A 15,962-nucleotide genomic window follows, 5' to 3' on the forward strand; every position below is an offset into this window, starting at 1 on the left:
TAATCAGTTTAATTAAATTTAATTTTTGTATAATACTTACAAGACTTTAGTGTTTTTTTAGCCTTTTTTGTATATCAATGCTTAGCTAATCTATTCCTTTTTCCATTTTATAATTATCATGTCTGGCTGATGTTGAATACTCTAGGGTGTTACACTTTTATTATAAATGCTATTATATTTGAGACTGGAAGACAGGAAGACAGGAACGTTTGAGAATAAACTACAGATTGTGTTTGTCTACAGTTCAAGGTAAATGTTAATTTCTAACCTACTTTCCCTATTTAATTTGGTTTTCTATAAAATATATGTATTTTAATATAAATATGGGAAATTTAGTAATGAGGTTTTAACAAATATTATTAAACATAAAAAATGAAAACACATTATTTGGTGTAATTCTTCAGTTTGGTTTCTTAAATTTGTAAGGATATTTTCAATCAAGAGTAAAGATTATAACTCTATAAAGCTAGAGTATTTTGAGTAAAACATTTTTAGAATAAACTTGTGCATAGAATCAATAAAAAAAATTGTTAAAAAAATATTGTACTTTTTTTTTTTACAAATAGCTCATTTTTTTTTGTAATTTCTATAAATATTTTATTTGAGGAAATTATTACAGGTTTAATTTAAAATAATACTACAAAAAAAAAACAGTAGAATTCATTTGACTGACAAAGGATTTCTGTAAGACAAGTTTGAACAAGTTGAGAACAAACTGATACCTGATGAGCAACAAATCAAAATACAATTTCTTACAACTTGAATTGAAGGTAGGAATTTAAATACAATAAACAGGGAAATGGAACCATAATACAGGTATAACCAGATTTTTTTTATTCAAAACCTATATTACTATGTCAAATCCTTATAAACCAGGAGCTGTTATAATAAATGTTCAACCACAATGACCAAAGTAACAGATTTTAGAAAATAAATATTGACAAACTGGTTATAAGTGAAAGAATTTATTGATAATAAATATTATTATTTTTTCTTTTTTATTAGGAGAAGTTCAGGCAACACAATGTAAAGCAATACATTCAGTTACATCTTAGCACAGATCAAATTGCTGATTAACCGCTTACAGGTAAAAGACTGAAGAATATTAAAATTAAACAATTATTTTAAGAGAGCACAGTTTTTATATATAATTAGGTGTGCAGAATCGAGCCCTCTAAATATGGATTAATTTTCATTCCATAAAAACATACCATATTTTTATATAATTCAAATAAGTAATATTTGGTATAAGACAGTAAATTAGTGAGATCAATTTTACAAACAAAATTAAAAATAAGTAAGGTTTAATCGGGAACCTTGAAAAATATATAATGTGAACTATTAAATGCAAAAATAGAAAAGTAATTTCAGTTTTTAAAAGTAAAGTAAAAATATCTTAAAATAGTAAGAGGTTAAAAATATATAAAACTGATATAAAACTCCTTGTATTAATAATAATCTTAAAGGGACATGAAACCCAAAAAAATTATTTCATGATTTAGATAGAGAATACAATTTTAAACAATTTTACAATTTATTTCTATTATTTAATTTGCTTCCTTCTCTTGTTATTCTTTGATGAAATGTTTATCTAGACAAGCTCAGGAGCAGCAGAGAACCTAGGTCCTAGCTGTTGATTGGTGGCTGTATATATATATTGATTGTGATTGGCTTGCCCATGTGTTCAGTTAGAAACCAGTAGTGCATAGCTGCTCCTTCAACAAATGATATCAAGAGAATGAAACAGATTAGATAATAGAAGTAAATTAAAAAGTTGTTTAAAATTGTATTCTCTATCTGAATCATAAAAGATTTTTTGGGGTTTCATGTCCCTTTAATGATAAACCTAAATTCCAGATGAGTTTGCATATGGTATGTAGATAGATTATAGATAGATAGATAGATAGATAGATAGATACAAGATAGATAGATAGATAGATAGATACATGATAGATAGATAGATATAAAAATATATTTCTAGATAATAATTCATGTATGTACTAGAAATGCAAAAAGAGATTGCAAAAGACAAAAGAGATTGCCCCACTCTATTACTCTATGTGTGAAAGAAAAAAATAATAAAAAAATTGAACTATTAGTTTTGCACATGCATGATACTAGATAATTTTATTAATAATATTTGCCAACAAAACTGGAGTCCAGACCGACTCCTGCACACACAAACACACACTGTTAAAAGTAGCTTAAACTTAGTATCAGTTATATATATATATAGAATAATATTATATGCAATGTATTTAAAATGGCATTTAAAGAAATATCACTCTTATGAGGTTTTTACCATTGAATTAAATGTCAAATAGAAATGCAAACGCAGGTGAAAAAAGTAACAAAAATAAATATCAGTTGTTATTGTAGAAACCGATATATTTGATACAATATCAAAAAGTTAAATGGTTAAATAGTCGCTCAACTAAAATCATGTGAGTCAGTTTCTATGAAGATCACTTTTGATTAAATATTGATACATATGTATCCGTTCAGCAACAAAGTATATTTTTCAAATCAGTTGCTTTTTATTTAGTAGAGTTACTGATGGCAGTGATAAACGTTAATTAACATGCAAGTCCAGTGTTTTTCAATGGCAGCTATAATATAACCAGGCTAACAAAAGCCCACCTGTAAAGTGTTATTAGTTAGTCAAATGATGTTTGTTATAATCTGGTAGTGTTGGAGCGTTAAAAATTATTGGGTATTGCTGTAAAGACAGCCAACATTTACCGGTAACTGATCCGAACACTAGCTAGTACTGAATCTAATTATAGATACTTGTAAAGATTATTTTACATCAATGTTGAATATGCCACAGTATCTGGGAGTGTTACCTTTATAATAAATATCCCTTACGCTGTAAATACACCCAACTATTGGTAATTATCAATACAGACACTGTCCAAACTAATAATGTTTTATTATTTTTCTCTTTCACACATAGAGTAATAGAGTGGGGCAATCTCTTTTGTCTTTTGCAATCTCTTTTTGCATTTCAAGTACATAACTGTGTATATTTATTGCCCACAACTCTAGAATTCAAGGGTAAGCTAATTCAAGCACTAATAAATTTAACCCTTGAATTTGGATCAGAAAATACATTTTCCCTCGTACCACCCATTCCTTTACTAAAATAATTCCTGTATATTAGACTAAGCTGCAAATTATGAACCTACTCAACAATGGGTAGGTTCACAATGTCTTATTTTATTTCAATGTTCAATGTCCACAATAAATGTAGTATTGGATTGTTAGGTAGGATTACAAAAGCAAATACAGTAGTATAGTTTATAAAATGTATGGGCATAAGAGCAAAAAAGTAATTTTTTTTTACTATGTAAATCTCTGGTACAACCTCACTTTAAATAGGGAGTGTGGTTTGGGAAAATACTTCTCATCAGCAAACACTGCAAAATTAGAAACAAACAAGGAAAGGAGAATGTATTAAGTTATGTGAAGAGGTTTTGTTAAATTAGGTCTGTTTTCTCTGTAAAATAGTAGCTTGAGAGGTTAAAGTCATTGGAGTTTCGGTTGGGCACTGTTTATACCAGGTTTTCACGTTTAGAAAAAAATGATATAGTGATTATAAATTCACTAAATAACTTAAAAAAAAGGATTTAGCAAGCCATTTCCCGCTTAGCTCCGGCGGTGTGTTCATTTGGACGCTCCGGGGAGGAATTTTTTCGGTTTGTGTGCGATTGATCATGAGATAAGCATCCGCTGCATCATGAATTTACCCTTGAATCCCAAACACTTTCTCAATGGTCTCACTGGTAAACCAGTGATGGCGAAGCTAAAGTGGGGAATGGAATTCAAAGGCTACTTGGCTTCTGTAGATGGATACATGCAGCTTGCAAACACAGAATACATAGATGGTGCATTGTCAGGACACCTTGTGACATTATAATATGATGTAACAATGTGTTATATATACGCGGTGTAGAAGAGGAGGAAGAAGATGGAGAGATGCGAGAATACGTTCAGATTCGCCTTTGGTTTATATATTGAATGCAGAAAATGAATAATACTTTATTTTTGTTTACTGAAGTCTTTATTTCTTGTTAAAAATACAATTTATGCTTACCTGATAAATTTATTTCTCTTGTGGTGTATCCAGTCCACGGATCATCCATTACTTGTGGGATATTCTCATTCCCAACAGGAAGTTGCAAGAGGACACCCACAGCAGAGCTGTTATATAGCTCCTCCCCTAACTGTCATAGCCAGTCATTCGACCGAAAACAAGCCGAGAAAGGAGGAACCATAAAAATAAAAATTTAAAAATTACCTTCCTTAAAACGACAGGGCGGGCCATGGACTGGATACACCACAAGAGAAATAAATTTATCAGGTAAGCATAAATTGTGTTTTCTCTTGTAAGGTGTATCCAGTCCACGGATCATCCATTACTTGTGGGATACCAATACCAAAGCTAAAGTACACGGATGAAGGGAGGGACAAGGCAGGTACTCAAACGGAAGGTACCACTGCCTGTAAAACCTTTCTCCCTAAAATAGCCTCCGAAGAAGCAAAAGTATCAAATTTGTAGAATTTTGAAAAAGTGTGAAGCAAAGACCAAGTCGCCGCCTTGCAAATCTGTTCAACAGAAGCCTCATTTTTAAAGGCCCAAGTGGAAGCCACAGCTCTAGTAGAATGAGCTGTAATCCTTTCAGGAGGCTGCTGTCCAGCAGTCTCATAGGCTAAGCGGATTATGCTTCTTAGCCAAAAAGAAAGAGAGGTTGCCGAAGCCTTTTGACCTCTCCTCTGTCCAGAGTAGACAACAAACAAAGCAGATGTTTGACGAAAATCTGTAGTAGCTTGTAAGTAAAACTTTAAAGCACGGACCACGTCCAGATTGTGTAATAGACGTTCCTTCTTCGAAGAAGGATTAGGACACAAGGATGGAACAACAATTTCTTGATTGATAGTCTTGTTAGATACCACCTTAGGTAAAAACCCAGGTTTGGTACGCAGGACTACCTTATCAGTATGAAAAATCAGATAAGGAGAATCACATTGTAAGGCAGATAACTCGGAGACTCTACGAGCTGAGGAAATAGCTACCAAAAAAAGAACTTTCCAAGATAAAAGTTTGATATCTATGGAATGAAGAGGTTCAAACGGAACTCCTTGAAGAACCTTAAGAACCAAATTTAAGCTCCATGGTGGAGCAACAGGTTTAAACACAGGCCTGATTCTAACTAAAGCCTGACAAAATGCCTGAACGTCTGGAACATCTGCCTGACGCTTGTGCAAAAGAATAGACAGAGCAGAAATCTGTCCCTTTAAGGAACTAGCTGACAATCCTTTTTACAAACCTTCTTGGAGAAAAGATAATATCCTGGGAATCCTGACCTTACTCCATGAGTAACCCTTGGATTCACACCAATAAAGATATTTACGCCATATCTTATGGTAAATTTTCCTGGTTACAGGCTTTCGTGCCTGTATTAAAGTATCAATGACTGACTCGGAGAAGCCACGCTTTGATAAAATCAAGCGTTCAATCTCCAGGCAGTCAGTCTCAGAGAAATTTGATTTGGATGGTTGAAAGGACCCTGAAGTAGAAGGTCCTGTCTCAGAGGCAGAGACCATGGTGGAAAGGATGACATGTCCACTAGATCTGCATACCAGGTCCTGCGTGGCCATGCAGGTGCTATCAGAATCACTGATGCTCTCTCCTGCTTGATCTTGGCAATCAGTCGAGGGAGCAGAGGAAACGGTGGAAACACATAAGCCAGGTTGAAAGACCAGGGCGCTGCTAGAGCATCTATCAGTGTCGCCTTGGGATCCCTGGACCTGGATCCGTAACATGGAAGCTTGGCGTTCTGGCGAGATGCCATGAGATCCAGTTCTGGTTTGCCCCAACTATGAATCAATTGGGCAAACACCTCCGGATGGAGTTCCCACTCTCCCGGATGAAAAGTCTGACGACTTAGAAAATCCGCCTCCCAGTTCTCTACACCTGGGATATGGATAGCTCATAGGTGGCAAGAGTGAATCTCTGCCCAGCGAATTATTTTTGAAACTTCTAACATCGCTAGGGAACTTCTTGTTCCCCCTTGATGGTTGATGTAAGCCACAGTCGTGATGTTGTCCGACTGAAATCTGATGTACCTCAGAGTTGCTAACTGAGGCCAAGCCTGAAGAGCATTGAATATCGCTCTTAGTTCCAGAATATTTATTGGAAGGAGAGTCTCCTCCTGAGTCCATAATCCCTGAGCCTTCAGGGAGTTCCAGACAGCACCCCAACCTAGAAGGCTGGCATCTGTTGTTACAATTGTCCAATCTGGCCTGCGAAAGGTCATACCTTTGGACAGATGGACCCGAGATAGCCACCAGAGAAGAGAATCCCTGGTCTCTTGGTCCAGATTCAGTTGAGGGGACAAATCTGTGTAATCCCCGTTCCACTGACTGAGCATGCATAGTTGGAGCGGTCTGAGATGTAAGCGTGCAAACAGCACTATGTCCATTGCCGCTACCATTAAGCCGATTACTTCCATACACTGAGCCACCGAAGGGCACGGAATGGAATGAAGTACACGGCAGGAATTTAGAAGCTTTGATAACCTGGATTCCGTCAGGTAAATTTTCATTTCTACAGAATCTATCAGAGTCCCTAGGAAGGAAACTCTTGTGAGTGGGGATAGAGAACTCTTTTCCTCGTTCACTTTCCACCCATGCGACCTCAGAAATGCCAGTACTACGTCCGTATGAGACTTGGCAATTTGGAAGTTTGACGCCTGTATCAGGATGTCGTCTAAATAAGGGGCCACTGCTATGCCCCGCGGCCTTAGGACCGCCAGAAGCGACCCTAGAACCTTCGTAAAGATTCTTGGGGCTGTAGCTAATCCAAAGGGAAGAGCTACAAACTGGTAATGCCTGTCTAGAAAGGCAAACCTGAGAAACCGATAATGATCTCTGTGTATCGGAATGTGAAGATAAGCATCCTTTAGATCCACTGTAGTCATATATTGACCCTCCTGGATCATAGGTAGGATGGTACAAATGGTTTCCATCTTGAATGATGGAACTTTGAGGAATTTGTTTAAGATCTTTAGATCCAAAATTGGTCTGAAGGTTCCCTCTTTTTTGGGAACCACAAACAGATTTGAGTAAAAACCCTGTCCCTGTTCCTCCTTTGGAACTGGATGGATCACTCCCATAACTAGGAGGTCTCGTACACAGTGTAAGAATGCCTCTCTCTTTATCTGGTTTGCAGATAATTGTGAAAGGTGAAATCTCCCTTTTGGGGGGGAAGCTTTGAAGTCCAGAAGATATCCCTGGGATATAATTTCCAACGCCCAGGGATCCTGGACATCTCTTGCCCACGCCTGGGTGAAGAGTGAAAGTCTGCCCCCTACTAGATCTGTTACCGGATAGGGGGCCGTTCCTTCATGCTGTCTTAGAGGCAGCAGCAGGCTTTTTGGCCTGCTTACCTTTGTTCCAGGTCTGGTTTGGTCTCCAGACCGTCTTGGATTGAGCAAAAGTTCCCTCTTGTTTTGCATTAGAGGAAGTTGATGCCGCACCTGCCTTGAAGTTTCGAAAGGCACGAAAATTAGACTGTTTGGCCCTTGATTTGGACCTGTCCTGAGGAAGGGCATGACCTTTTCCTCCAGTGATATCAGCAATAATCTCCTTCAAACCAGGCCCGAATAGGGTCTGCCCCTTGAAGGGAATGTTAAGCAGCTTAGATTTTGAAGTCACGTCAGCTGACCATGATTTAAGCCATAGCGCTCTGCGCGCCTGTATAGCAAAACCAGAATTCTTAGCCGTTAGTTTAGTCAAATGAACAATAGCATCAGAATAAAAGAATTGGCTAGCTTAAGTGCTCTAAGTTTGCCAAGTATGTCATCCAATGGAGTCGCTACCTGTAAAGCCTCTTCCAGAGACTCAAACCAGAACGCCGCAGCAGCAGTGACAGGAGCAATGCATGCAAGGGGCTGTAGGATAAAACCTTGTTGAATAAATATTTTCTTAAGGTAACCTTCTAATTTTTTATCCATTGGATCTAAAAAAGCACAACTGTCCTCAACAGGGATAGTAGTACGCTTTGCTAGAGTAGAAACTGCTCCCTCCACCTTAGGGACTGTCTGCCATAAGTCCCGTGTGGTGGCGTCTATTGGAAACATTTTTCTAAAAATAGGAGGGGGAGAGAACAGCACACCTGGTCTATCCCATTCCTTATTAATAATGCCTGTAAACCTTTTAGGTATTGGAAAAACATCAGTACACACCGGCACTGCATAGTATTTATCCAGTCTACACAATTTCTCTGGCACTGCAATAGTATCACAGTCATTCAGAGCAGCTAAAACCTCCCTGAGCAACATGCGGAGGTGTTCAAGCTTAAATTTAAATGTAGAAATATCAGAATCAGGTATCTTTCCTGAGTCATAAACATTACCCACAGACTGAAGCTCTCCTTCCTCAGCTTCTGCATATTGTGAGGCAGTATCAGACATGGTTCTTAAAGCGTCAGTATGCTCTGCATCTCGTCTAACCCCAGAGCTATCTCGCTTACCTCTAAATTCTGGTAGTCTGGCTAATACCGCTGACAGTGTATTATCCATGACTGCCGCCATGTCTTGTAAAGTAAACGCTATGGGCGCCCTAGATGTACTTGGCGCCATTTGAGCGTGAGTCCCTTAAGCGGGAGTCAAAGGATCTGACACGTGGGGAGAGTTAGTCGGCATAACTTCCCCCTCGTCAGATTCCTCTGGTGATAATTTTTTTAAAGACAGAATATGATCTTTATTGCTTAAAGTGAAATCAGTACATTTGGTACACATTCTAAGAGGGGGTTCCACCATGGCTTTTAGACATAATGAACAAGGAGTTTCCTCTATGTCAGACATGTTTGTACAGACTAGCAATGAGACTAGCAAGCTTGGAAAACACTTTAAATCAAGTTAACAAGCAAATATAAAAAACGGTACTGTGCCTTTAAGAGAAACAAATTTTGTCAAAATTTGAAAAACAGTGAAAAAAGGCAGTAAATCAAACGAAATTTTTACAGTGTATGTAAAAAGTTAACAGAGCATTGCACCCACTTGCAAATGGATGATTAACCCTTTAGTTCAAAAAACGGATCAAAAAAATGATATAGACGTTTTTTAACAGTCACAACAAACTGCCACAGTTCAACAGTGGAAAGCCTCAGGAAACTGTTTCTAGGCAAAATTTAAGCCAGTTTTATCACCAAAGCATATATAAAAACGATTAAACATGCCAGCAAACGTTTTATATTGCAATTTTAAAAGGGTATTACCCCTGAGAGTAAGCATGATACCAGTCGCTATTAAATCACTGTATTCAGGCTTAACTTACATTAATCCGGTATCAGCAGCATTTTCTAGCATTTCCATCTCTAGAAAAAATTGTAACTGCACATACCTCATAGCAGAGTAAACTGCACGCCATTCTCCCGCTGAAGTTACCTCTCTCCTCAGACATATGTGAGAACAGCAATGGATCTTAGTTACAACCTGCTAAGATCATAGAAAACTCAGGCAGATTCTTCTTCTATTTACTGCCTGAGATAAAATAGCACAACTCCGGTACTATTTAAAAATAACAAACTTTTGATTGAAGAAAATAAACTAGCTATATTTCACCACTCTCTCTTACTACCTCCATGCTTGTTGAGAGTTGCAAGAGAACGACTGGCTATGACAGTTAGGGGAGGAGCTATGTAACAGCTCTGCTGTGGGTGTCCTCTTGCAACTTCCTGTTGGGAATGAGAATATCCCACAAGTAATGGATGATCCGTGGACTGGATACACCTTACAAGAGAAAATAAACTGCACTGTCATAATTTTTTGATATATATTTACAATGTACTTCCATGGCCAAATTGTGCACAGTCTTTTTTTATTCACACTTTCTGAGGCACCAGGTCCTACTGAGCATATGCAAGAGTTTACAGTGTACATGTATGATCTGTGATTGGCTGATGGCTGTCACATGACACCAGGGGCTGGCAAATTTAAATACATTTTGAAAATTGCCAGAAAAAATGTACTGCTCATTCAAAATTTAAAGTGTGATTGAATTGTCTTTTTATTTTGTTAATTTTATTTTGCACTTGTTGATAATGCAATTATCTTGTATTGAAAGGCTCTTTAAAGGGACAGAAAAGTTCAAATTAAACTTTAATGAATCAGATAGAACATTTGTTTTTAAAAAACTTTCTATATGATTTATATGATATAATATGCTTTGCTCTCTTTTTATCCTTTGTTGAAAAAACAGCATTTGTCCATATGCTCAGCAGCAGCATGCACTACTAGGAGCTAGCTGCTGATTGGAGGATACACATTCTTCTCTTGTCGTTCACTCGCTAGATATGTTCATTTAGCGCCCAGTAGTGCATTGCTGCACCTTCAACAAAGGATACAAAGAGAAAGTAGCGCATTTGATAATATAACTAATTTGGGAAGTTGTTAATTATATGCTCTGTCTGAATCATGAAATCATTTTTTTTTGTGTTTCATGTCTCTTTAAAGGGAACAATTCTGTTAACAATTATATACAAATGATATCCTATAAAAGATTATAGTTCATTTAAAAACATGTTAATTATATAATAGGTAGAAATCAATGAAAAATGTTATTACTTATATAGATGTATATAGAGATTAGTCCTTACTTCTTTAAAGGGACACTAAAGTCAAAATTAAATTTTTATAACTCAGATAGAGCAGCAATTTAAAACCATTTTCCACTAAACTTCAATTATCAAACTGTGCACATTGTTTTTATATGTAAACTTTCTGATGTCCCAACTCCTTCTGAGCATGTGCAAATGTGCACAGTATATATGTGTATGCAATTTGTGATTGGCTGATGGCTGTCATGTGATACAAGGGAAGGGAAATTGGATTATTTTTTAAATTTGCCAGAAAATATTCTACTTCTTATTTCAAATTCAAAAAAAGTGCTATAGCATTTTCTTTTTACTGTGTATTTGTCAGTTATTTAATTATTCTGTATTTAGTGGTGCTTTAAACTTGGTGTTTTGTGGATTAAGAATTTATCACATTTTCCTAATTTATGCAAAATCTAAATAAGTTTTTTTTCCTTTAAACAAATGATATAATGCGTGAATGACAAGGGTCTACAAATTTATTTAAAGCCACCCTTTTTTGTAGAGAACAGACAAGAATGGTTGTATATGCAAATATGCAGAATATTAATAATAATAAAAAAGTTAGTAGCCAGTTATAACACGTTAGGACCCATGTTTCTATTGTTCAAATGATTTGATATATGGAATAATATTTTGCTGTGATAAAAACTAATTTGATATCCAACCCCCTTTACTACATTAAAGGGCCACTAAACCCAAAATCTTTCTTTCATGATTCAGATAGAGAATAGAAATTTAAACAACATTACAATTTACTTCCATTATTTATTTTGCTTCATTTTTTAAATATCCTTAGTTGAAGAAAAAGCAATGCACATGGTGAGCCAATCACACGAGGCTTCTATGTGCAGCAACCAATCAGCAGCTAGTGAGCATATCTAGATATGCTTTTCATCAAAGAATATCAAGAGAATAAAACAAATTAGATAATATAAGTCAATTAGAAAGATGTTTAAAATTGCATTCTCTTTCTAAATCATAAAAGAAATTTATGTGGGTGGCATGTCCCTTTAAAGTCTAAATTACAATTGGTGCGCTAACTGTTGCATGCAAGCGATATTGGGGTTATGCGTGTGTCGGGAAGAGCACTTGTATTATAAGTTGAAAGTAAGCATGATCGCAAAAGCGCATTCACATTTTACGCTCGTTATGTTAGCACAACTGAAAAGCTTGCATAGAGGGTAGAGTGCTAAAATAAATTGCGCTAAACACAACATAAATACATTGAAAATTACAGTTACACTCATTTAAACACTATCTGATAAAAGATATTCCCATATATATTAATGAAAAAAGTTATACAGGTTAAAAGTTAGATGGTATTTGACAAGGTGTTTGACTACAAAGGGATAATGTATATATACAGACATATACATGTCTAAATATGTGTATGTATGCACTGAGAGTACAGCCCCCTTCCGTGTTTTGTATATGTCTGGGGTGATTACATAAGCCTGTGCACCCTTCACTTGTTCCCAGTTTGTTGGATTGAGAGCTTGCATTGTGTGGCTGTTTAGGGTCCCAGGTTTTTGGAAGAAACCTTGACGTGGTACCTGGGCTTGTCCCATTTAGCCAAATGCAGTAACTAACCCTTCCATTTTTGCTTTTAATCTTAGCTGAGAGCTTGTAAGTGAGTGCTGGACTTTCTCGGGGGGGGGGGGGGGTTGTATTAATTTGTTTTGTAATTTTCCCTATGGTTCTTGCACCCAGACCTGTCTGGGGTTAACTGCCTGTGACTCTGGGGATAGCACAGCTTCGTGTGATTGCCAGTGAGCACCCAGGGCTGAGCATGTTGCAGGGTCATGGGATGTGCACCTGGTCCGGTCTGAGAGTGCAGTCCCCTTCCGTGTTTTGTATATATATATATATATATATATATATATATATATATGGGTATGTACATATGTATTTGTGTTTTTAATGTATATATACTGTACATATTTAATATTCCAATGTTCTTCACATACAGGAATATGTTATTTTTATTTGCGCTGTTCTGTGAAGGGAGTAGTTCACAGCGTTGTATGAGATTTTCAGTTTCTTGACAATTTCTTGCATGGGATAGCCTTCATTTCTTAAAACAAAAATAAACTGACGAGTTTCAGAAGAAAGTTCTTTGTTTCTGCCCATCTTGAGCCTGTAATCGAATACACAATTGCTGATGCTCCAGATACTCAACTAGTCTAATGAAGAATAGTTTTATTGCTTCTTTAATCAGCACAACAGTTTTCAGCTTTGCTAACATAATTGAAAAAGGGGTTTCTAATGACCAATTAGCCATTTGAAATGATAAACCTGGATTAGCAAACACAACGTGCCATTGGAACACAGGACAGATGGTTGCTGATAATGAGTCTGTGTACGCCTATGTCGATTTTCAATTAAAAATCAGCCGTTTACAGCTACAATAGTCAAATACAACGTTAACAATGTCTACACTGTATTTCTGATCAATTTGATGTTATTGTTATGGACAAAAAAATATTGCTTTTTTTTTAAAAAACAAGACAATATCTAAATGACCCCAAACTTTTGAATGCCAGTGTATATGTGTGTTTATATATGTGTGTGTGAATCTGTACAGTATTTGCATGTGTATGTATGTATGTATATGTGTGTGTATGAATGTGTATGAATGTATATGTGTATATATGCATGCATGTGTGTATATGTATGTGTATATGTATGTATGTATATATGTGTGTATGAATGTATATGTGTGTATATGTATGTTTATGTATGTGTGTGTTTGTGTATATGTGTGTTTTTGTATATGTGTGTGTGTGTATGTATGTGTATGAATGTATATGTGCGTATGTATATGTGTGTATATGCATGCGTGTGTGTGTATTTATGTGTATGAATGTATATGTGCGTATGTATATGTGTGTATATGCATGTGTGTGTGTATATATGTGTGTTTATGTATGTATGAATGTATACTGTATTTGTGTGTGTATGTGTGTATGTATGTCTATATGTGTATGTATGTATATGTGTGTATGTATGTATATGTGTGTGTATGTGTGTATGTATGTCTATATGTGTATGTATGTATATGTGTGTGTATATGTATGTATATATGTGTGTGTATGTGTGTATGTATGTCTATATGTGTATGTATGTATATGTGTGTATGTACAGTATGTCTATATGTGTATGTATGAATATGTGTGTGTATATGCATTTATGACTGTATGTGTGTGTGTGTATACAGTATGTATATGTGTGTGTGTATGTGTGTATGTATGTCTATATGTGTATGTATGTATATGTGTGTGTGTATGTGTGTATGTATGTCTATATGTGTATGTATGTATATGTGTGTGTGTGTATGTGTGTATGTATGTCTATATGTGTATGTATGAATATATGTGTGTATATGCATGTATGACTGTATGTGTGTGTATGTGTGTGTATACAGTATGTATGTCGAAACATTTTAAAGTGCTTTTTAATGAGATTAAGCTGCAGACCCTATACTACACACTTCATCCGCAATAGTCTTATTTGTGTCTTCGTTTGTCACAGAAATATAACAGTTTTCAATAAATATTTCTCCCTACTTTTACAGGTTCCTCTTGCATCATGGTGTCAAGGAGTGTGTATGTTTGTGGGTTTATCAGAGATGTCTCACAGTGTGATTATCCATTGCTGATGAATAAATTCTAGTGAATATGGAGTCTAGGAATCTAACAATGGAGGGTTTTGTGTTACTTGGTCTTTCTGAGAAGCCAAACTTACGCATCCCTCTGTTTTCCTTCTTTATGACGGCATATGGTATCTGCATACTCGGAAATGCATTAATCTCTGCACTTATCCTAACACAAAACCAGCTTCACACACCCATGTACATGCTGCTCGGTAACCTCTCTTTGGTGGATGTTTGGCTGGCATCTATCACAGTTCCCAAAGCTTTAAGTGGTCTTTTATCAAGGAACAATGATATATCCTTCCATGGTTGTTTTCTCCAACTCTTTTTCTTCCATGCAGTGGGGAACATGGACAGTTTCCTTCTAGCCATCATGGCCCTCGACAGATATGCAGCGATTTGCCAACCACTACGTTACTCAACAATAATGAGCAAGAGAATGTGTATATGTTTGATAGCCTCTTCATGGCTTATCGTTTGTCTACACTCAACATTATTTACAATTATGACCTCTACACTTCCATTTTGTTTTTCCATTGTCCACCACTTCTTCTGTGATGTGCCAGCATTATTAATGATTTCTTGTATAGACACTACTGACCGACAATTGGTTGTCTTCATTGAGGGTTCACTCATAGTTATGGGACCAATGCTTTTCATATTAGGTTCTTACACCCTCATCATAAGAGCTGTTTTGAAATTACGGACCTCTTGTGGAAGAAGAAGGACCTTCTCAACTTGCTCCTCGCATCTCACAGTGGTTATCATTTTTTATAGCTCAGTCATATTTATGTACTTTCGTCCAAGCTCACTCTATTCACCTGTCTATGATCGGGTGGTCAGTGTGACATACAGTGTCCTTACACCAATGCTTAACCCTTTTATATACAGTCTGAGAAACAAGGAAGTCAAAGCTGCTGTGAAACGCGTGATACAGTTTAAAGGGAATGAGGGTGAAAGATGGACACAAAAAGGAGAAAGTCCGACCAACATATAACAAAATTGCTGAGATATATCAATGACTGTAAAATCATATGATAACCAATATTTCTTGAGTTTAAAAGGTCTGAGGAAATGCTATATGGCCAATTAGAGGAAATAAGGGAATTTTCACCATGTTCAGACATCAAATGTCACACTTCAATTCTGTATGTTGTCTCATAGACTTGCTTAAATAATTTTAGCCTAGCATGCAACTGAAAGGGAATTTAAAAAGTCCTGAAAACTAAAAGGGGTTCTTAAAACAGTTGTGAGGTAGGTGCTTAAAAACAAAATATATGTTGTATACAACACCAATTAATGAAAGGCATCATGACTCTCTAGTACGCCGTTTATGCCCTTCAACATCTAGAAGTTGCAAGTTCCATTGAACGGCTCTTCAAAAAATCCACCATATGAGGTAGGCAACCTATGTGTGATGATAATCAGGGTAGAAATTGAAGCCAAGGCAAAATGGAAGAAAATATATTAAAAGTAGGCTTTATTCCAAACAGTTAAAAACATAAGTAGAGCAATACCTCTCACTAACTTATAATAACCTGACACGTTTTGTGCTTCGTTGAGAGCACTTTCTCAAAGGAACATTCAATAGCACAAAATAATCCCTTGAGGACTAATTGCACTAAAACTAAAATGTCATATTTGTTA

The 15,962-nt window shown here is 36.2% G+C and overlaps 2 protein-coding genes across 2 annotated transcripts; both read left to right on the forward strand.

Moving 5' to 3' along the window:
* Positions 1-3,739: 3,739 nt before the first annotated feature.
* On the forward strand, positions 3,740-4,020 carry LOC128636557 (small nuclear ribonucleoprotein F-like). The gene is given in 2 exon segments (XM_053689552.1): positions 3,740-3,905; positions 3,908-4,020. Coding segments are annotated over 2 exon segments (279 nt in total).
* Positions 4,021-14,340: 10,320 nt separating this feature from the next.
* Positions 14,341-15,312, forward strand: LOC128636558 (olfactory receptor 1L4-like). Its single transcript, XM_053689553.1, has one exon. It carries the CDS (start codon positions 14,341-14,343, stop codon positions 15,310-15,312), a length of 972 nt encoding a protein of 323 aa, XP_053545528.1.
* The last annotated feature ends 650 nt before the right edge of the window (positions 15,313-15,962 follow it).

The sequence above is a fragment of the Bombina bombina genome, chromosome 7, assembly GCF_027579735.1.
Source record: "Bombina bombina isolate aBomBom1 chromosome 7, aBomBom1.pri, whole genome shotgun sequence".
In the NCBI taxonomy this organism is placed as follows: Eukaryota; Metazoa; Chordata; class Amphibia; order Anura; family Bombinatoridae; genus Bombina; species Bombina bombina.

Coding starts and splice junctions, on each gene's coding strand:
- LOC128636558 (XM_053689553.1), top strand. CDS start 14,341: ATGGAGTCTAGGAATCTAACAATGGAGGGTTTTGTGTTACTTGGTCTT.